This window comes from Centroberyx gerrardi, chromosome 4, assembly GCF_048128805.1.
Source record: "Centroberyx gerrardi isolate f3 chromosome 4, fCenGer3.hap1.cur.20231027, whole genome shotgun sequence".
In the NCBI taxonomy this organism is placed as follows: Eukaryota; Metazoa; Chordata; class Actinopteri; order Beryciformes; family Berycidae; genus Centroberyx; species Centroberyx gerrardi.
The window spans coordinates 7,883,486-7,907,483 of NC_136000.1; the positions used below are offsets into that span (position 1 = coordinate 7,883,486).

Sequence of the window (23,998 nt, forward strand, 5' to 3'; positions counted from 1 at the left end):
CCCCCAGGCTGTGGTGAGGAGTGGTGGCTGAGGGGGAAAGTCTCCCTGCTGCTGCTCCCTTCTGTTCTGCTCCTAAATATTAAGCATTCATTCCAAAACGCTAAATATCCTTTTTGTCTGTAAGACTTATTACCTGAAACTGAATCATCACTGAACCTTTTAAGAATGAATTCAGACAGTCCCATCCTCAAAAATATAGTTTCTGTATGTTGTAAAAAAGTCCTACATGAGCTAATATCTTTAAAAGAGTCATTTTGTGATAGAGGGTGTCACTTTTCTCAAATGATATCTCATTTTGGAACGTAACTCATATCTCTCCTGACCAGAAGCAACTGAAGTTTGCCGTCAAATCTAATGCTGCACCATTTGAAGTCTTTACTCCTAATGCTGCAAAATGACTGCTGGCATGAAACGATTTATTAGCCATCTGAAGACAATATATTTTTAGAGGATTTCCTGAATATTTACCAAACAAGAAAAAGGAATCGTAACAGCATTTTGGAATTAAAACCATGGTAGTGTTTTTTTTTTCTTTTTTTTTCCTGTTCTTCATGATTTTCAGCTGAGGCTATTTGTCATTATGTAAATTTCATTGTGTGGATTTGTTTTGTCTGTTCGCTCCCACCAAAGCTCTCCATGAGAACAAATTGCAAAAAGTTGCTCAGGCAGTCTAAACGATCCTTTAAACTTTTATCTTGGGTTCATTGCAAACAACATAGGTTAGAGATCTTTAACATTTCTGTGCACAGACTCAAAAAGATGTGAAATTTCAACAGTTTATGTACACAATGCTTAATTCATGTGTCTCATTCATATCTCTTAATCTTCCAGAGGCCTTTTTCTAACTTGTCATTTTAAATAACAATATATTCATAACCTGCCTTGCTAACTAATGATCCAACTAAAGAAATGAAAGCATTTTGTCATTTGGATTAGAGTATCCTAATGCTTTCAAAGAAGGGACCTTTGTTCTGTAATGTGCAAACATCCCTCCAACACAATATTATGATTTGGAGAAGAAGAGACTCTGTACATCAGTCTCCAAAAGATGTTTTCCTGCCTTGAACATTTAAAAATGTTGATTTCCCACACAAGTCACACCAGATGAGTCAAGTTTCCACTTTATTATAATTTCATCACAACAAACCCATCAAGGAAAAGTCTGAAGTACATCTATATGGCAACAACAAATACAACTGGTTACAAAACTGCTTCAAAATACAATACAGTGAACTATTATCCTCCACTCCAGTATTTGAAATATGAGAGGTTTCAGGATGGTTATATATGACAAAATACTCAGATAGAATATTGCTGAATTATTTTAAAATGAGTGTGTGAGAGACTGCAAGCCCTTCCTTAGTGCTTTATAACACTTCATGACCTCCTTTATGAAACATTCCTGGAAAATATTGTCCCATTTCTCTGGACTCGTTCTGCTCGCTGAACCTTTGACAAACTAAAAATGTAAACAAAAATAATCTTTAAAAGTGAAATATCTATCTGACCCTTGGTTATCAAGTCATTTTATGAATTCATCTAAACTCCTATATTGCCCCTCTACTTTAAAATGATATTCACAACTATTAAGTTCTCACTAAAATTACTAAAAGACCTTAGTATCTTTTCACTGTTGGCTATTAAAAACACATCCTTTTCACGCTTTCATCAAATCTGATCATTATCTACACATTTTGTCTCCATCAGTGTTCCTACAGTAGCAAATCACCGCTCATTTTCTGGCTAAAAAACATTGCAACACAAGATGAACGACTATGATTATGTCTGCTAAATACATCTATGAGTTTCAAGCTGCATTTTGGTATTTGGCCTCAACATGAGATTTTCACAGTGCTATAACAAGGCAGAAGGGTATTGATGTATAACAACAGGTGGAACATGGCAATAACAATGCCTGGTTACAAAACAAAAACTGACAAACTGATTACAAAACATAAGCAGTCGTGGTTCTGTAGAGCATTCTGGATAAAAGCATCCACCAAACGGCATATTTTAGTTTATATTATTCCTTTATGTTACATTATTGCAATTTTGATGTGCAATCGATATTTTGATGCACAAAAATCATACAAACTGTGCTTTTAATTGTAGCCCTATAAGGAAGCGGCGGGGCCCGGCTCGGTCAGACTGGGACTGGACTTGGTGGAGGCAGTGAAGCTCACCCGGACGTCCCGGGGGTAGAAACCCTGCAGAACCCCGTCCACAACCACATCTGGGAGACCTGGAAGACAGCACATGTTACCCCACAAAACACCGGTCTCTAACCACTAGCCACTCTACCAGTGTGCTGGCCAATGAGACTGGAGTGTAACATGCTGCGGTTAATTCAAAGAAAAATCCACCCTAAACTCCATTGCAGCTGCACAGGAAACACCTCAACATGACGTCATGTCGTGTACGTTTGTCCAGTTATCCGTGGGAATAAGAAAAATACACCAAACAACAAAATGGACACAGAAATGCACTGTGCAATATTTTTCATGATGACTATGTAATATTACCCATGACTTACCAGTGACGACTTGCACTCTTTATACATGATTTTAATTATTTTCTATTCTTATGTACTTATTCTGTTTTTGTATCTTATGTCTAAAAACTGTCTTGAAAGTGTGTCTCTTACTGTGTCAGTGTCTGCATTATGTTTTTATGTTTTTATGTTGCACCAGAGAGACTGGCGAACAAGACTTTTTGTTATACTGGACTGGTATAATGACAATAAATTGAATTGAATTGAATTGAATTGAAATGCAAGGTACATCACAGATAGCCGTTTTCTGACAGTGTTAAAATGATTTAGGGTGGATTCTTCCTTTAACACAACATTCTGACTACAGAAGATACAGATCCTTTCCTACCTGATGTGCAGTCTGAGACGTACGGGTCCTGGAAAAATCCCAACACACGCTGATGCGATAACTGGTAACTGAGGAAACAAAGAGATTATTGTCAAAAGGCACAAACATTCTATAAAGCTAAACGTTCTTGAAGGATTCAAATATGTACGGATAATATGAACTCATGTGGAGCACAGTCCCATCTGTTCATCAGTATAGCTGTAGTAGTGTACCATGCCATAAAACTGGCATAGTGTGGCATGTTTTCCCATTAGGTTTTGGCCTGGTTTGGTATGGGCATGTTAGTAGCATTCTGATGAGGTTTGGTGCTGGCACACTTTTAAAGGCTGCCACAGATATCTTCATTACACACACAGGCCCAAGCTTGCCCTCTATTCTAATGGAAGAACAAACAGTGCTGACATTTTACCATAACCATAGTCCAGGGCACCGTAGAGGGGGAATAGGGGTACTGACTGCAGAGGTCCCTAAGCTGAAGGAGGACCCCTAAAGTGTCTGGACTGAAATGCCTTTTATGGTGCTGAAGTGTTTATTTCTAACTATTAAATACTTCTATTTCACATTGCTCTGGTTGTGTTGAGTTATCTGAGACAAACAGGAACAAGCAGGGATAAAATTTGGCGAAGGTTTTTCCTGTGCAGACTAAAACTAAATTGGCCTCCCTAGACAGACAGACCACACTTTCACCAGTTGTCCCACTAGAAAGTGGGACAACTGGTGAAAGTGTGGTTATAAACAGCAGATTAGCATCAGGGTAGCACACAAAACCCATATTTACCTCCGCCAAGGAGGTTATGTATTCGGTGCTGTTTGATTGTTTGTTTGTCTGTTTGTCAGCAGGATTACGGAAAAACTACTGGCCCGATTTTCATGAAACTTCGTGGAAGGGTGTAGCATGGGCCAAGGAAGAACCCATTCAATTTTGGAGCGGATCCGTATATTGGTTGCACATTTTCATATCATAGAAGACTGGACTATTGGCCTTGGCGGAAGTCTGCGCTCTCCGAGTGCCCTTCTAGTTTCTGTTAGGGATGTGTCCGAGGATCGATCAGTGAATGAATGTGTGAAGGTGTGTTTGAGGTGTGGATGGGTAAGACACAGAGGTTTGCTAAAGATAGAAAAGGTTCGTGTGGGGATGAGAGGAAAGCGGAGTGGGCCCGGAGTCAGAATTCCCACAATTCCTTGCTGCACCCCTGGCCGCAGTAGGCCCAGTACATGTACATAACGGGTCTCGAAAAACAGGAAAACGCTATGCTAGTCAAGATCTCACCTGTAACTCTCAGTGTCCAAGTCATCAAGTGATCTGGAATAAGAACACGGCACTATTAGACAGAGTTTCACTGCTCAAAGGAGACAAATAAAGGAGTCAAAACAATGATTTATGGGCTTGTTTGAGAGCGTGATACATTTACTCTGTGGCTGAAATAATTACTGCAATTACTTAATTACTGTGCTTGCTACCGCTCTTCAGGCAGTTGCTTCGCTCTGTGTGGGATTAGAAACGCTGCAGGCAGGGACTCCCTTGTGCTCACACACATGCTGAATCATTTTTAAAATCAAAAGGGATACACTGCCCTCTGGTCGTCTCCCTTATCTCACACAGGTAATATGCTTTAAGATGACATTTTACACGGTATTTCTGATTTATTTGATAGTGTACAGAGGAGACAGAGAGAGAAAATAGAGAATGACGTAATAAAGATAGTGAACCAGATTCAAACCCACAACACTGAAATAAGTAGGTGCTTTAAGCCCTGATATGCTGTTCTATATTTACACGTTTCTAACCTCCCTGGTCATCACATGGTGGGTTAGTGCCAGTAGTGCTGCTCCACACCGCCGTGAGAAATGTTTCTGCTGTTTTTATTATATTGCCGCCTTGCTCCCGATCCAAAAATAGAGGAGCCGAATATAGCCGAGAGATGCATCTTGAACCTGGCTGGAGTCTATAGAGGACTTACTCCAGGCTGCTGATCTTGTTCCCCGTGTGGAAGTGTTTAACATGGAGGAAGTCCAGCAGCTCCTGCGGCACGTCTTCGTTTTGATAGATGATGTCCTGGCCGGCAAAGAATGAACCAACTTGTAAAAAGGTATTTTCGTTCAGTGGATTAAAGGCTATTTAACGGCTTGTCAGCAAGAATGTCAAGGTTTGGGAATCAGTTTTAGTCACATAAAGTGACAAAATGCAAAGTGCGTGAATACTAAAGGCATACTTTAGTCTAATAATACACTACTAGTCAAATGTTTGGACACATACACACACACACACACACTATTTTTCATATTTCAGAATAACAGTAAAGACATCAAAACTATGAAATAACTTAAAGGGAATTATGCAGTGACCAAAAAAGTGTTAAACAAATCAAAACTATCTTATATTTTAGATTCTTTAAAGTAGCCGCCCTTTGGCTTGATGGAAAGGCAAAGGCTTTGGAAAGAAATTATATAGAAATATACATTGAAATCGTGGTGTAGCATGTGGATATATTTTCCTTATTGCTATACAACATGATTAGTAGTAGTAGTAGTAGATTCTGAAGACCACCTTGCTGCCTAGGATGCCATATGCACCGAACAGTTTTGGATTGGTGAGCTCCTCACCTGGATGTAGTCCTCCAGCTCCTGCCTCCTCTGCTCCAGAGGCTTGGTCCTCAGATGGGGGTTTCTTTTGCTGGGGAAATCAGGAGTCTGGATAATCTTCCTAAGCTGTAGGTACCAGTAGATAACACTTTAACCTTCAAACCAACTCCAAATGAACAGTCCATGCTAGCACACGACACATAAACAGAATGAAACCGAATCACCTGGATGAGGTGGAATTCCTCCTGCTCTACAGATTGATAAAATAAGGCCTGGGCTGTGTTGTTAAAGTCACAATTAATGGAGAAATGACTTTTTCACCTTGTTAGCTAATTCATCATGTCGTACCCCTATTTAACAATAAATTACAGTGCAAAACTTCTACTAATGTAAGTGTGTACCTATCTGCACACATAGTATACACATAGTTACACCTGCATGCACAAGATCCAAAAAGCAAAACCTGTATTGCTCCAAAACATGAATATAGGTAAAATATAGGAAAATATAGGTAGAATATAGAAAAAAAAAGAAGGGGAAACCTATATTCATGTTTTGGAAAGGACAAATAAATAATTCACTCAGTAACACATAAATATACATTTGTGAGAATAGGAATGGCAGTTTCCATATACATACTTTTCTGTGGAGAGTCTGGAATTCACTGTGTCTTCTCAGCACATAATGTTTCCTCCCATTAAACAAGATATCAACTCTGAAGAGCTGTGAACGAGAGAGAGAGAGAGAGAGACAGAGAGAGAGAGAGAGAGAGAGAGAGAGAGAGAGAGATGTTAAAGACGAACAGTTTGAGGGTTTGAACAATTATCAGAAAAGTGTTAATACAAGTCCTGCTGTTCCCAACAGAAATATATTTTCTTCATCTTGGAATTTTCTTCATCTTGCTCTTTTTGAATAGACCTGCTTCTCTCAAATGGTCAGATTGTATTTGACTTAGAATGATGAAGAAAATACAACTTAAAGGCACTGTCAACCCAGCTTTAAAATGTGCTCTTTTTATTACCATCAGTAATGCATAATGTCTTTATCATCCACCAAAATCTGAGCATTGTTCAAATTCAGTAACTGCAATATAATGAAGCTTGTTTTGGGGCATTATACTGTGATACAATTCGGAGAGAATGCGTGGGCGTTTCCTTTGCCCGCAGGCTGTGGGCGGGGCCTAAGTTGACTGACATGCCTATTCAAACTCAACATGTGGCAGCTGGAAATTAGGTCATGCTTTGATAGGGGCAAAACCTCCTCTTACGTATTCTTTTAGTTCAGTATCTAAGAGTTTAGTGACGTTGTTCACACCACAGGATGACGAAAATAGCCATTTTAATGAGAAATTGCATATTTTGGTTGGCTATCTCTTTAATCTGCCATCTCCCTGGAGTGCCATATCAATATGCAATGACCAGATTTCTCCATCAGGAGGAGGCCGAGAGCTTCACAGAACCACTTCATCATTAGGAAATAAGTGAAAATAGCCCTGCATGCTTTGCCTACACAGCTATACACATAAATGACAGCCATATGCTGCAGAGTCACTTCTACTTTCCTGAACGTTACTGTGTTGGGTCAAAACACTGAGAGCTGCAACAGACATTTCACTGTCAGACTGAGTGACAGAAACACCTGGGACATTTACTTTACTGTGGGGTTCGGCATGTTACCACCATGACGCCTAATCCAGTTTATGTACGCAGAAACATGCAGCGTTTGTCATGTGTGTTTGTTTGTGTGCTTATTTCTGTTTTCTCATGTGGTTGTCCGGCAAGATTTCTTCACAAAATGTCTGTTTAAAGGTGCTGTGTGTAGCATTTTTAAACATCAATATATCATTGTCAAATTAATTGTGACATCTTGGTATAATTACTGTAAACAAATGATGATTGACAGTCTAACAAATAAGAAAATATGGGAATAAGAAAAACACACCACTAAACCACAAAATGGACCCAGAAATTCAAGGTACATCACCGATAACTGTTTTTTTAAACTGTTTTAAGGTGTTTTAAGGTGGATTTTTCCTTTAAGTAATAGTCTCTCCACCACTAGGCCACACTGCCACCGTGTCCTCACACATAAACATCTTGTTTTACCTTTCTATTTTTTTTCAATTTTTGCAGGAGAATATTACCATCTGGATGTGAGCTAATGTGTGCAATCAGAAATAAAGTAATCATAACAATCAGCACTGTCTGGCTCTCCTCCTGCCGTCTGTTGACGTCCTTTTCTGCAGCAGCAGCATATTTCAGTGGTGAGGGACGGACAGAACAGCTCTACTGCAGGCAGGGGAGAAATGTCTGAAGATAATCAATTATATAAAGTCAAGGGTTCAATAATGCCTGCATGTCCGGCCTAAAATAAGTAACTTTTTAAATGCATAACTGCATTATTATGTTACTTTCTGACCATTGGTTGAAAATTCCATAATGTTACAGCCAGAACAGATGCAAGACTGTGAAAATCAAACATGAGTACAATCACCACTTGCATGGTTGGTTTCCTACCATACACACACACACACACACACACACACACACACACACACACACACAAGATGTACGATGTAGCACACAGAATGGGCTGTGTGTGTGTGTGTGTGTGTAATTGTGTGTGAGCATGAACACTTATATTAACCTCTAGGAATTTGGAATGGACAAAACCTTAGTGATAGACCTATAACCTTAGAGATGTGTCTGTATGTCCAAAAATATATACATGGCACTCCAAAGATGTTAGTGGTAGAAGTTTGGAACAGAATGAAGGTTGTGGTAGAGGCAGGGAAAACAAAACTAAAAAAAAAAAAAAATCCTCACTGCAGCCCCTTCCAGAACCAAACAAAACAAACAAAAACCCTATTTTTATTCAGTTTCATGACAAAGTGTCCCTGCCGTGTCCAGTTAAAGCTCTGTGTTGCCTCTCACTGAACTGCACTTGGTTTTCAAGTCAAAATTCAAATGCAATGCAAAATTCTGACACTTGATCTTTGAATTTCCCCCAGGAGATCAATAAAGTGCAATCTTATCTTATCTTTAGTCACCTTGGTCTACTGGTGCCTGATCCTTTCTGGTCGTTTAGTACCTGCGACTAGTCAAAACAGTCTGATTCGTTGGACTATAAAGGTTCCAATAATATAATTTATAAAATACATTTTCAGCCACATGGGATGGGCCTCACGTCTGTGAATATCACCGGATATTTATACTGAACACTGACCAAGAACATGAATTCACATCAGACCATGTGAGAAGGATTGTCACTGCACACAGAAAACAGAAACGTATATGAAACAGATTGTCTAAAACATTTCCCAAAATAGTGTTTTTTTTCTTTTCAGTTTGTCCACATGTACATTTTTGCTTTCACCTTCTCTATATTTAATGTTGACATTCCCTCTGCTCACAAAATGAGTCCCTCCTTGATCAAAACTCTTCTTCATTCCATGAAGAATTCCATCACTAATCAAGTTCAACTACCGGAAATAGTTTGTCCTGTCCCCACTTGATTATATAGATGAACGAATTGGACAGCCAAAACATCATGCTCTGAATCTTGCTGAGCAAATAAAAACTTGTTCTTATTTTATTGTGAGCCACAGTAGTAATTAGAGCAGTCAGGACTCAATAATGTATTTGAGGAGTAACAGTATTGTGCTGCTTGAGGGAAACTGTATACAGAGCGTTAGTGCAGGACAAGCTCATGAATTTCCTCCTCATACAGTTACAGTCTACAGCCATGTAGGGCAATGTGGACAAAAGATAACGTTAATCTACCATCTTGAGGAGTCTTGTGGCTCTAAAGCTGACTTGAGGCCAGTTGAGTTCAGCACAACACGCCTCTGTGCTGCGGGTCGGCCGGAGCAAATTCCCCAGTCTGCTGTCAATTCTTGCCCTTTCTAAATCTAGGTGTAGACGTTGTTTACTACAGTTTCATAAATAGGTGCTTGTTCTCTGGGAGTCTGACATCCAAATAGATCTATTCATCACCAAGTTTCACATTGGGGCCGTGCACAGCTGAGCTTTCAAATGAGAAACGTTTTTTTGGTACTCACTATAGGCTCTAGACTAGCGCCATAGGAAAGCTTTAGAAAGTACTAAAACACACTAAAAGTCAATTTATGTATGTTTTCCCTCTTTCCTTGCATTAATGGGTGTACAGGTAGGCCACACCTATAAGCCAGTGGTTCCCAAGGGTCCTTGAAGGTAATGCAGGTCCCCAGCAACATGAGACATATGAATTTGGCTGATATTTTGCATATAGGCCGGAATAAATCTGTACTAAATCATCTAGCCACAATAAAAAAAAAACTTCTTAGATGTAATTCTGTGGGACAAAATCTTGTCAAATATATATAAGTGGGTCCCTGGCATGAAGAAGTAATTGAAACCCTGACCGGAGCTCAGCCCCCCGGCTCTTCCTGCAGCTTACCTGCTGATCGCAGCGCGCGCTCACCTGGGTCAGCTCACCTGACGTCGCAGTTCTCCTTTACCAGACTACAGCCAGGAAAAGTTTTGGCATGATAACAGCGAGTAGACGTTCATCGTGGAAGTATTAGAGAACCAAATATCGTATTTTACGCAGCTGATAAGATAAAAGATTACACGCACAGATAGACAAAAGATTCCGCAGACAGTGTCCTCACCTTTCTCGTCTTTCCCGACTCATCCACTTCCCTCTCCATCGATGGAATCGACACTTCAATCATCGGGAAATAATAATCTTCCACCGGCATCGGACTTTATGAACGGGTCAACCACCTGTCTGCATGTGATTACAAACCGAAAGGTTGGTGCTTGAAACAGTTTGCTGTGCGTCCAGGAACTGAAACGTGTTGGCTGTTGCTTTCCCGTCAACACTCCCTCGCTTCCCCTGCGCTCCACCTACAAACTAATTGGACAAACCCAAAAATGTCTCAGGCGGACCCAGGGCTATTAAAGGTGCAGTCCATGATTTAGGAGTAAAGGTTCAGCTGACTGCAAGTGCTGTTGGAAATACTGACTCAACAAAGTGGTAAATACAAAAGTTGGAATTTTCTATAAGACCCGCGTTGCCCAGATGTGACGTTTAGGGGGAGGAGAGCATGAACCATGATGTAATTAACCGATGGCAACAATGTCATTTATTAGCTACTATACATTATTGTTTGCCATCCCACGTAAATAACTAGTATTGTTGTGTGTTTCTATTTTCACTTATTGTTGAACTTTTAGTCACACATTTCTGTTTTCAATAAATTAATTAAGATGTCAGTTACATGGATTTTCTCCTCTTCACTCTGCCACTGCAGCACAAAGTAGCTGTGCTGCCTCATTCCTAATGCAAAACATCAGGCACCAAAAATACTATTTGGCATGCTGTCCATTTTGTTATTTCTTCCACTCCAAAACACTTGAATGCTCGACAAGTCTTATATTTACAACTTCCAATCTCTGAAGTTGGAACTTACAAGCATCACTTGAAGGCAGCAATGGCCCTGACCTACTGTATATTCAAACTCTAAGGCTTCATGAGTGGGTTTGCAGATACACAAGCAGAAATACCATTCCACATGACACACACATCTGGATGGCCTAACAAGTATTTCCCTTCCACCATATAGGCTGGCCACTGTCTATTTTACCAATCCACTGGCAAACAACTACCAATATAAGAAAATATTGATTGTTTTCCCCCCCAAAAAAACATTGATTTATGTTATTTTTGTAAAAGTAAGACCATATCTACATGTAACTTACATCAATTTGGTGCTACTTTGATGTATACTAAACAGAGGAGGGTAAACTCTATTGTCCAAATCAAAAGGTGAGTAAACTGAATGTCGGTGGGGTTGCCCTTCTCTAATTCCTTGTACTAATAACAGAACTGAGAAGCGATGTCAAAACACAACCACACTGCAGAAACTGGAGTATACATCTACATCGAAAGCTATCGCTTTGTCTTTTGCTGAGGGACGGTCAGCCGCACACACACTTTCAAATCCAGATTCACTTCCCAGTACGCTAGAAACACAAAGTAAAACAATACAAATTAATGTGGGGAAAAAGGGATGTAAACCCTAACCATATAACTCAAATCTGTAAGCACATCCGCTCAGGCCCACTGGTCAAAGTTTCAGCCACAAACTGATCTCAGTCAAGCACAAACCTGTCGCTTCTTTAGGGAGAAAAAAGATTCAGTTTATTTAAATCAAAAGGTATCAAGATGTAGGCCTGCTCTCTGAAATCCACCGACAAGGAAGTTGTGCTGTATGTTATTATGAATAACTTGCACTGCAATATTATGTTCTTATTCTTTTATATTTTCCTCTTTCACTTATCTTAATTATTTATTTATCTTTGTGAATTATATGTTCCTATTCTTTTTATACTGAGAGGACCGAGCATACAAGCATTTCATTGCACTGTTTACCCTGAAAAACAAAATCAAATTCAAGTCAAATTTATTTATTGCAGCACTTTTAACAAAACAGGTCTGTCACAAATTGCATTACAGTGCAAAAAATCTCATCAAAGCCAATTTTCTTCCGTCAGCATAACCTTTAAACACATTTTAACAGAGTGAATAGCCTATACGCATCATTTTCCATGTGTTGATTGCCGTTTTGAAGCAGAATCACATGCTCAGCCTGTGACCTGTGATCACGGGATGGATATCTTCCCATCTCTGTCACTCATGGTGTTTTAATTTAAGCAGACAGGAAAGCTTACTTAAGCAACTCCATGTGAGGATGTACGACCTTACGGAGTCATAGATCATCGCAGGGTAAAAATATAATGCAGTAATCTGCTGGTCTGTGTTGCATCATCATGTTTTACTACGGCCCCCAGCTGCACTGATGTGGCTCCTTGCCCTGCTTGTGTACACTCATTGTTTCAGAAGTCGCCCTGTCAGCAAATCCAGGCTGCACACATTAACAACAAGGAAGTTAGACACACACACACACACACACACACACAAGATAGCCATAATTTGATGACAAAAGCCTCACAAATGACCAACAGTAACATTGTGTGTAATCTTTTGAATATATTTTAAGATTCAATCATTTCCCCAAACTCTATCAAACCAGTGCAACTTATTTTAGGGCTTTTTTTTTGTGCCTGTTGTATTGGATTAAAAAACACTGAAGTCTTGTCTAAAATGTTTTGTTGCTGTTGGGTAAAAACCTGGTATCTCCAAACTGCTATCTTTTCCAAAGCTAAGAAAAGCACCATGCATTTAATGGGGTTTGAAAGGGTTTTCATAAACATGGAAATCACCAAAATTGCAGTTATGAGATTTTCACATGATGATTTTCACAGTGATTTGCAACACCAGAGACAAAGAATGATCAGTGAATTGTAAAAGACCGGGCAGAGAGGTTCCTTTCAGTACAATTTAATAATTATAGGCCTTGTGTTCCCTCAGCATTATAAATTCCTCCCATTTTAGAGCAGCATGTTATTAGTGTATTAGGAATTAAAAGCGTTTTAAGCTGTTTAATAGATTTAGTAATCAGCTGGTTTATCTCAGTTTTCATCTGCATAAAATCATGACATGTCAGTTGTCTTACTTTATACTTAGCTTACATACTTATTTACATACCTGGATTTGGATAATCACAATTTCACACCTGTTTTTGACTGACGTCTGAGGCTGAGCTGTACAACCACAGCAAACTTTAGGGTAAATATCCCTCAGATTTATATAACATTTGTCCATGTCTCTTTTGAATGCTGTTATTGTATGTTTTTTGTCAATTCTGGTGGCAATGTCCGAATCAATAAAGCAGCCCTACTGTAGCGTGAGTGACTTGGGAACAACTCAAATCTTTTTTAGTGAATCGGGACATGAATTTGTCACCTAATCTTGTAAACCTGATGCAGCAGCTGGCCTGGAAATCTTGATATCAATGCCCAATCCTGTACATGATAAGGATATATACATACATATACATATACATATAATAACTTTATTTGTATAGCACTTTTCTAAAAAACAGTGTTTACTAAGTGCTTTACATACAATAAAAGCCAAAAAGACGGTGATGTAAAAGTACCACAATTATATAAATAATAGAGTTGAATAATAAAAATAGGAATAAAAGGTAATACAAGAGATAAACAGATACAACTAAAAACAGATGGAACTTTACATAAAAGTGTGTGTTGAACCATGAAATTACAAAATAAACATTTTACATACATATATACATACATATTTTCTTCCAACTGAAACAAATTCAACATGCTAGTTAGGAAAACAACCAAAAGTGAAAATGGAGATGAGGAAAAAATGTCTTCTACATTTATTATTAAGTTGGTTCAGATTTTTGTGTTGGCATTTGAGCTCCATCTACCCAAACTCATCAGTCATCAAACTCAGCAGAAGGGGAACGCAAATCTCCTCTCCTCTACTTCGTGTGCAGCAGCTTGTCATTTGCAGACAGGCAGGCTGGTCTGGTGAAGCATAATGCAATTTGTCCGATCCAGTGTGTGTGCATGAAAGAAGCCACTGTCACGCTGCTAACTGTGTCAGCTGATGCATTCTTGAGGGTTCGTCCCAGTGAGAGAGCTGTTTACTGCCACCAGCTACACTCCGTTTCATACATGGAAACTGGATGCTGCCATTCAGTAGTTCATCCACACACACACACACGTACGCACACACATTTAAATTATTTATTTATGTCCACATAAATACAAGCATACAAAGGACATTCAAATACAGTCAAATATTAGAAGTCAGTCAGTTACATAAGTGCCTAATTGGCAACCACATTGTTACATACACACACACAAAAAAAGGATGATAATAATGGCAGGTTGCAAGATAACAGATACTGATAACACTCTGCTTTTGGATAAGTGCTCCTAAAGTTTAGTCATACATTTTTATTAATATGATTATTATTATTGTTATTATTATTATTATTATGCTGACATTTGGACATTTTGTACTGTGGGAGAGAGAGAATATATATGCCTAAGCATGTTCTGTTAGTATTGAATGCTTTATTTCCTAAGGATTGAATAATCACTAATCATTCATACTCTTATAACTGCAGTTATTATTCCTCTAGGTTTCCTTTCCTTTCTCATCATGTTCCATGTTGTTTTGTTTTGCATATCACAGTACTTTATTGAAGTGCCTGCCTGCCTGCCACATGTTGTGTCTGGGAGATGGAGGCTCTGCATGGTGCCTGACTCAAGTCAAGGTGATGGAAGTGCTGCTTCTCCACTAGGCGGCAGTAAAATGCCAGGTCATTTTTTGGTGAGATGCTGCTGCTACTAGTACTACTACTATTACTACTACTACCACTGCTACTACTACTACTACTACTACTATTACTACTACTACTACTACTAGTACTACTACTACTACTTCTACTTCTACTACTACTACCAATGCTTCTACTGCAACCGCTTGTACTACTGCTACTTCTACAACTAATAATACTAATATAATACTGCTAACTTCCCACTCATAATGGAGACTCAGTCAATTTTTCAAGCTCAAACTTACAATAGTCTCAACTGAAAAAGCACATGTAAAATTCATTATCCATGTTCTGCAAAATAATTCAAAAAGAACTTGTACTGAATGTACTAAAATTATGTAAATCTGAACTAAACTAGTCCGACCTTATTTTTTATTTCTCCAATGTAGGCCAATAGGTGCATTGCAGCATAGAGGATAATCACACTTCCTTGGCCCTATTCCCTTTATGTTGTCTTTTTTTTTTTTTTCTATGCTTTGAATCTGTTCAGTAGTAATAAAAATCATAGCAGTGGTGGTGGTATAGCAGCAGTAATAGTATTAAAATATGTCTTTTGGCAGTTTGCATACTGCATAACATTTGGCACAGCTCTACCTGTCCTGCTGGACTCTTGGCTCGGTCCTGGGAGCCTCATCAATAACTTGGCCTACTGGCAGTGACTGCAAAAAGTCAGCAGCAGCAAATGAGATTCTTACAGAGCATGACATACTGTAGATCATTACTCGCTTGGCAAAGTCAACGCACTGTTACACAGGGTTTGGTGGCCAACATTATAACAATTTGCTTTTAAAATGTCCTAATTTATACATAATCCAACAGATCCATAAAGCATGCTATATTATTTGGCCCGCTTCCTCTCTGCTGCAGCCTGTCTCATCATCATCATCATCATCATCATCATCATTAGTTTCGCTCCCCATACTGATCTGGTCTGATTTTGACTAAACTGCACTGTGTTCCAGCTTTTAAAAATGTACACTGGTTGACCTAATGGAGGGGCGCTATAATTAAAGATCAAAATTTCAAACTCAAACATAATATATAACATCAGATACGACATGGTGCAATTTTGAGAAAACTTGGGAGGGATGATGATGCATTGTGGCACTGTGTTCTGGTATTTGACGTCAGCATGACGGCATACGCTGTAATCACTGAATAGCATTCCTTTTAACATGTTTATAATCTTCAAAATACACTTAAGTTTGATTTTCATTTTACAATACCTTAAAACCATCAAAATACCTGTGTGGTACAAACATGATAAACACATAAATTTGAAATGTAAAGCTGTAGGCTAACAGTTGCTAATGTTCTACGCTAACTAGCTAGCTAATGTTGCCAAATATTATTGACATATAGCTTCAACAGTATTTTAAGTTGTTTCTACTGTTGCGTTACCTATTTGCACAAAAGTCTTATTTGCAAAAAGTCTCTCTCTATCTTGATCAGTATAATGAAGGCAAAAATGCCCCCAAAAAAACTATCTTAAAAAAAAAAATAAAAGTCCCACATGTCCTACTTGTAATCACCACTAGCAGGCTGACGTTAACGGGTTTTCCCCCAGTCGGTAAATTTAATTTAAGGTAAACCCGGCATGATATGAACGCGGCATAAAAATCACATGACCAGAGCATCACCCCCCCCCCAACTTCACACCCCCCCATCCCCATCACCCATCAGCCCCTCTCCGCCCTGAGCATCCCAGCAGCGCAGATAACGCTGTCTGTCTGTCTGTGCGCCTTTAAGAGAAATCCTGCTCTCCGCACTAAATCTCCATCGCTGCTCCGAGGGAGAAGAAAGCCAGGGCAATGTCCGCCAGCTCCGCTTTCAACGATGAGAAAGGGGGATCCTCCAGCGTCGGGGAGCCTGAATATGGGCACGACCCGGCGAGCGGAGGGATTTTCTCCTCCGACTACAAAAGGTACCGCTGCCTTCCCTCCTTCCCGTTATTATTTGTCATATTGGAATATTATGGTGGCAGCTTATGGCGGGGGAGGTGCAATGTGGATGTAATTTCCTGCCTGCTAAGATGCATAGGAAGTGCTTCGGGGTTTATTGTATTGTCCCGAATCGGCTAAATGTCGGCGGACGAAATGCAAATCTATAAACTGGACTGAAGTTTGTTTGGCTCGTGGTTGAAAACGGCTTGTACTTTAAACACCTAAACACCACCTACAACAGCCTTTTCTGCCGTGAATCCCACCGTGATTTGGCTGCTCAGGCGGCTCCATAATATGAAATGACCCTGTGATGGCAGTGTTGTTATTGCCTTTAAGTCTATTCACTCGTCTCTGATGGCAGTAGCGGGGTTGAATAATGCCTCGTTTTTGATTTCGGTTGATTTGGCAGCTGTTATTGCGGGTTTGTGAATTGAAACGTGCAGGCCTGCGGGTTGCCAGGCCTCGGCTCCGGCTTTCAGCTTTCAGCACCACCCCATGTTGGACAGCGCGCAAAGCAGCAGCAGCAGCAGCATCCATCCTCACTTACCTCACTTTCATTTCAAACAGCCACATATCCATGATAGGAAAAATTAAAAATATCACCTGAATACATCACTCCATATTCTAAAAAATACAGGTGACCCCATCCATAATGATATTAAAACAAAACAAATGTCTGATAGGTGAGGTTTGTTTTCCCCCAATGAGGTTTCCCTGGGAGTTTTCCTTGTTCACACTGAAGGTGTAAGGTTGAGGAGTGTCGTTTTGATTCATTGTTTCATAACGTGAAGCCCTTTGAGGCTGGAACTGTGATTAAGGACTACACAACTATACTTCACTCCACTAACACTTTAATAAGGAATATCATTTGAGTTTTACTATTCACTATAAAGGTTATATGTCCCGATAGTGCAGTTAAGATTTTAAATCAAAATCAGCATATATCAACATATATAAACTACCCCCTTTCTCCCCAATTTGTATCATTAAATTAGAAATGTATTTTCAGTGGGCCTGGGATTTACGAAATGTTCTTGCAGTTTTGTTGAGGTGGGACAGCCAAGTCCATACTTGTACTGTATGCTGCAACTGTTTCTACTGTTTTTGTATAAGTTGTTTACAATGTTCGTATTGATTATATATCTTACATATTATTGTCTTTTCTTGGTACTCATGTGGTGAAGCTAAAGGCAAATTTCCACATCGAGGACAATAAAAGTTTTCGTATTCATATTTGTATTATGTCAGTAATCATTTGCCACATTTTTTCAAATGGTAGGCTAGATATTTCATTGTGGAGTGAAGTTCTTCATTTAGTCAGTGCAGTGAAGTTGGGCGTCCTGCTTGTGGACAGTTTGTGGAATATTGTTGTGGTTAAACAGATGAGTCTTTTCCTCTTGTATTTTGTCTTTTGTCAGAGAACAGATCGCCCTACCAATAGTCACTAAGTAGCTCTCAATATTCATACAACAGTCATAAAGCAAGGCCGATGTCTTCTGGATTTGTAGAAGGACTTTGTAAAGAGTCAGTAGGTAAACATTATATTTACATTACATTTTAGACAATTATCTGATACTCTTATCCAGGGACTTTTAGTGAGTGAGCAGGTTTCAGAGTCCATGGCTGTTGATGGACACACATTGGCTGTTTTGGGGGGGGATTGATCCTGTCTGGCTCTCTAACCACTGGATTTCTCAACAATACATTTCTCATAAAACAGCAAACACAGTGTCTTCTGGATTTGTGGATGGACTAGTATGGAAAGAATCAGTAGGCATGTTGAGGCGGGAGAGTAGTGGATGCTGGGGGACTCACAAATGCTATTTGCTTTAGATATAAGTAGTTTAGAGTTTATAGGCCAGAAGCAGATTCCTGTCTGGAGACCAGGGATGTAGTGTAGTTTTTATTTTCAGAATAGAGTTTACACAGTTTTTAAGGCTGACATAAAACTTAAAGGACGTAAATTCATAGTGTACATCATAATAAGTAGTATCAGATTGATGTAAGTTGTAGGAGGATAGGGTTTTATAAGGGATGAAAGCCTAAATTAATGCTTTTCTGAAAATGTAATTGATTTTTGTTTATTTTGCCGTTGTTACTGCCTCATGATGACCACCAACTGGAGGTGACTCATCTTTTTTATCACTTTTTCCCACTGTGTCACACTGCTGGAGACAGAAATAGAAATAGCAGCGATGATGTGCAGACGAGGATTATGGAGTGGACTACCCACTCACCAAGCATTTGGAGGAATGAAAATAAATCACAAACAAAGAGACAGAGTGTTTAAGTGCATCAGATTACTCTCTGGCCGCTCAGTTTACACAAAGATATAACAGTAAATGCTACTAATTATTTAGTATATACTGGAGCCACAGGGAGCAAGCTGGGATCCATACATGAATCTGGTAAATTGACATATATCAGATATCTATATTGATATATAAGTGGCATATACACTATGTGAGCATATGTGACGTATTTGAAAATGGCCACTTTTACATGTGTGGCATATATGAAGATGGTGTTTTGTTGGTGCACCTTGTTCACATTTTTTGCACTTGAGCACATCATTTAAATAAATATTTTTCTATTTTTTGCATCAGTAAGTGCGAGTTCTTTTCATCATCTTTCAGCCCATATGCTGTTTGGAAGCTACACACCTGAAGCACGGGCTGCGTCTTTTTGGAATATTTATAAAGAGCGCAAACTACTCCATATAGACTCTTCATGACATATATTTCTAACATGTATCTACATTTCATCATTGTCGGGTGAAAAGCTTACTCTTCTTTTTTCACTTTTGGTGATTTTCATGTTTTATCTTAAATTGAAGGATCACATGTTCCTCTGTGGGTTGAGAAAGTTGTTCGACTCTTGGGCTGATGAAACCTTTTTAAAACCATTAGATGAACGCCATGTCTGTTTTTCTTAGTGCCTGAAAAGTTTACAAGTTGGAGATACAAGGTTTTAACCCGGCAACAGTGAATTGTTGACATGTATGTGATTAGCATCGCGCATGTATGTTCAATTTATGCAGTGTTTTAATTCCTGTTGCTTAATTTCAGATGTGTGACTCATGTTAATGGTTGTTGCATTCAAAACATGTAAGTTTTTTAAGTAATATTCATCCCACCAAAACCAAAGAGCACATCATAGAAAATGATTTTTAACCTTTGTTTTAAAATAGTTCAGATGTGGAAGGCTGTGCTGACTAATACTACTGCATTCATCCATATATGACCCATGCATGTTCAATTATATGCTTACAGATTTGTCACCCTCTTTTAGGTGATATGTGTACAGTTCATGAGCTTCATTCTAAAATGATTTAAATCCAAATGCTACTTGAAATGTATCACTCAGTATTTCAGAAACATAGATGAGTCCTTCTAAATAAAGGCCTGAAAACACCTAATAACTAAAACATAACTAAACACATTTTTCCAAATGGTAGATATCTAATTCTGGAACAAAATTCCTCTGGGTTTATATGAATTTGCTGTACAGAAGTTGAGCCTTGTGGAGGTGTCATGGGCCTAATTCAGCAAAACATTTGTGATATGAGGCGCCCACTTGATAAACCCAACGCCATATTTTCTGTCATCTAACCCATTTCTTCTGACATATTTCTATGCATGGGCTTCCCCTTCTTTAACAGCACAGGCACTGGTTACATAGAGTGAGAGAGAGAGAGAGAGAGAGAGAGAGAAGACAAATCAACATTGCAATGGAAAATATAGCAATAATGAGAAGATGTTTTGGAAAATGATAGTGTATCTCAGTTTTATTAACGTTGAAATCTGACATTGCATTACATAAATTGCTGTCACAGTTGCTCCACTTACACAGCAATAAAAACCTATAATATGTGGATTAAATCGGCTATAGGCAGCAGCAGCACAAGCTGTCTGAAAAAGCTTCATTAGTAAATGCTACTGACTGCTATTCTGTATGAGCTGGGAGTTTTTGTTTTTTTAATTCAGGCTAATGATGAATCTAACCTGAATTCCCTCTCTGGAGCTGAAAAAAATTCTCTGGTACATGCTTTGAGTGAACTGAAGCTTTTCCACCAGCAGAGGGCGCTCAATCTTCAGAAATGGCGGAATTCCAGTCTGTGAACTGTGACCTTTTGTTTTAACTGGAATAGGATTTAGCCCTAAGGCTGTTTGGGAAATATGAATCAGTTGTGGGCCTGCTGCAGTTGGACCCTGTGTTCATTCATTGATTCGAGTGTGGGCTCGGCCTCGTTGTTATGCAGATGTGTGTTTGCAGCGGCGGGTGTTTCCTGCAGCAGGCAGCGAAGGTAGATTAACTGGTTTCTCTGTAAACATGACAGCGCTGACTCGACCTTCACATGCCGTCTCCTTGGAAACACTGATGATGTGAAATGTTCCTTCGCTCCTCAAACATCAGTTACACTATTCAAGATAAGCAGGATATGGGTTGGTGTTACTGAGAGCAAACTGCAGCTCCAACAGGCTTTAAAGGTGCATGAAGTAAGACTTTTCTTACTTTTCCATAGCACAAAATGACCATAATGTATCTGCAATGGGTCGATAGGGTTGTCGATCAATACTAATGATCACTCGGCCAGGTGCTCAGATTTCTGGCTTTCAAAAACTCACTTTCTGGCCTGTTCTCTCTGTTTTGGAACAAAAACTTCTCCCCCACTTGCATTTTCAGCTGTTCACAGATGGAGGTCGGTGCTATGAGCGAGCGACAAAACCCTTTGTTCTCTAAAAAGTAAAAGACAAAGCAGTATTATTTTGCATTTTGCATGTGATATATTACGTCTTCAGTAGAATTTTCTGTTGGATCTCTGCTCTTATTGGCTAGCTTACTTGTTACTTGTGACTTTTTATATTTCTGTCAGAGATCTGTCTGTTGTTGCGATTCCTTGGCCGCTGATAGAGGTTGATAAAAGTCATAGATTACTTAATTCCATTTTGATGCTTTTATTTGAAGCCTTTCAGTTCCTCAGTACATTCTTTGTATTGGTGGCCTCAGTGGGAATTGAACCCCCAGCCCTGGCAGTGTTAGTGCCTGGCTCCACACACAACCACAGCATGTTACTGGATTATAATTGATACAGGAATATCCAGCTTTAGGACATACTGGGGTTTATGAATATATTAAACTCTTAATATATTCCTTTGAGATGCACTAAGCCTCATTCATAAGAAAATATGTAGGGAGGGGCAGAGACACTGCTGCACTGCACCCAGAAACACAATTAAGACGAATTTCGAACTTATAAAATGTTTGATAAAACAAAATTGAAACACTTTTTAAATGATAGTAGGCAACATTAGTCTTTGGTTGATAAAATGATATGACTTTTACAGAATTGGATTCTCTGTGTTCTAGATATACTGATTAATGAACTGTGGGGAATGTTTTTTTTTTTTTAATATATATACATTCATATATATATATATATATAGACATATAGATATATACGTAGATATATAGATATATACATTTTGGAAATGAATGCTTCTTATGCTGTTGCTATGAGATAAACATTATTCAGACTAGATTTTTGAAGAGAAACCTGTTCCTTCCAATCAAAAATCAAAATCAAAAAATCCAATCCAATCAAAAAAGACAATTTCTGGAGTAACTCTGTTGATATTCAACAGGAGATACATTATTTGGACTGTTTGGACACTCCTAAAGGAGCATTTTCTTTTACTGCATTGTGAAATACTCTGACCCAGAAAATGCACCCATATCCTCAGACAGATACCTTGAGTGCGGTCACAGCGTCAGACTCAGTCTCTCAGTCAGTGTAAAATGTCGCAGCTCCAGGCTGTATTGGTCTTGGTGACATCACAGGTTAAAATCTTTACTCTTGAGCTCATGTTAACAAATCTAGACTGAGCTGTCAGAGATCACCGGGAGAGCATATGTGAATTCTGCTTGGAGGCAAATTCTCCCTCGGAGCCAAAAAGAAACGAGTGGGTGCGAGAGAGAGGGAGAGAGAGAGAGAGAGAGAGATGTCCTCATCACGACACCGCCAAGAAAGCTGAGTCACGTAAGAGGAGAGAAAGCAGTACCGAATATAAAAAAAAAAAGAGTAAAATGGGTCAATTTAGGAACATAATGAGCGAGAGGAGAGGGAAATATTTTAAAAAGTCTGTCGAGGATCACAAAAGGTTTGGCTGTGCAAAGGGTCCAGGTGAAGGAAGCAAGCTGATAAAGAAAGCTGTGTGAGAGAGAGAGAGAGAGAGAGAGAGAGAGAGACTTACTTAACAAGAGGGGAGAGGGAGAGGGAGCCAGAAAGAGAGAGAGAGAGAGAGAGAGAGAGAGGGAGAGAGAGGGAGAGGAGAGACAAACTGAGCGAGGAATGAAATGAACCAGAGAATTTACACGTGAATGTGAAGGGGCGGAGCGAGGATGACTGGAGGACGGCGGTGGTGGTGGTGGTGGGGGGGGGGGGGGGGGGTAGGAGAGAGGGGAGGGAGGGGGGTTACAGGAGGGGGGTACAGGAGGGGGGTACAGGAGGGGGGTGCAGGTGGGGGGGAGGGGGGGGGGGGTCTGATAACGTGGCGAAGGAGAGGCTGTGTGTCATCGTTACAGAGCGCAGAGCAAAACGCCTCGTCCTCGCCGCTCAGACAAATACACGTATATACAGACAGAGAAAAGAGAGAGAGAGAGAGAGAGAGAGAGAGAGAGAGAGTGGTGCAGGAGCAGGAACTCACAGGAGGAGCAGGAGGAGTCACAAATGGAAAAAAAAAAAAAAAAACAGAAACTCCACGCCCCTCTCCTGCGAAGCGTCCATTTACCGAGCAGCAGCGGCTGATGATGATGATGATGATGATGATGACGACGGCTTCGCTGGACGCCTCGCAGCCTCGGCAGTGAAAGAAGAAGCTGCTGCCCCGGGGCTCCGCTGGATTTGGATCACAGCGCTCCGGCAGCGAGGATATCAACCCCCCTCTTGTCCTGTATGGAAAAGGCTTTTTTTTTAAAAACAGGCAACACTGAAGCATTTGTGGAGAGGGTTTCTGTTGCGTCGCTGCGAGACGAGTGTCCACATTGGATATATTTAACCTCGAAGGGAAGGAATACAGCCTCTAAGCACTTTACTGCTGTGTGATAAACAGAGTGAGTAGGATCCGGAGAATTTCCCATCCCGGTGATCGCCCGCTGAACCAGATACAGCGTTGAGGAGTGGCCTAAGTAAACTGCAGGCTTCTCTCTCTCTCTCTCTCTCTCTCTCTCTCTTTCTCTTTCCACTTCTGCCCGGGATTCTACAGGTTGTTACCTTTTGGGTTGAAGGGTTTGCGCTTGTGTTTCTGAAGATGACCACCATGCAG

At 39.8% G+C, this 23,998-nt stretch overlaps 2 protein-coding genes across 6 annotated transcripts in view; one reads left to right on the forward strand and one right to left on the reverse strand.

Annotated features, from left to right (window-relative positions):
• Positions 1-1,109: 1,109 nt before the first annotated feature.
• On the reverse strand, positions 1,110-10,359 carry snx22 (sorting nexin 22). Its single transcript, XM_071922325.2, has 7 exons — positions 10,114-10,359; positions 6,102-6,185; positions 5,484-5,588; positions 4,841-4,935; positions 4,150-4,182; positions 2,880-2,947; positions 1,110-2,242 (listed from the first exon to the last, which is right to left on the reverse strand). Exons 1-7 carry the CDS (start codon positions 10,201-10,203, stop codon positions 2,115-2,117), a joined length of 603 nt encoding a protein of 200 aa, XP_071778426.1. The 5' UTR covers positions 10,204-10,359; the 3' UTR covers positions 1,110-2,114.
• Positions 10,360-16,541: 6,182 nt separating this feature from the next.
• ap3b2 (adaptor related protein complex 3 subunit beta 2) overlaps positions 16,542-23,998 on the forward strand; it is a 44,975-nt gene continuing 37,518 nt past the window's right edge. For all 5 annotated transcript variants that reach the window (XM_071922309.2, XM_078283092.1, XM_078283093.1 and 2 more), the window contains exon 1: positions 16,542-16,654. In XM_071922309.2, coding sequence (XP_071778410.1) covers positions 16,542-16,654 — 113 coding nt within the window. The remainder of the gene's footprint in view (positions 16,655-23,998) is intronic.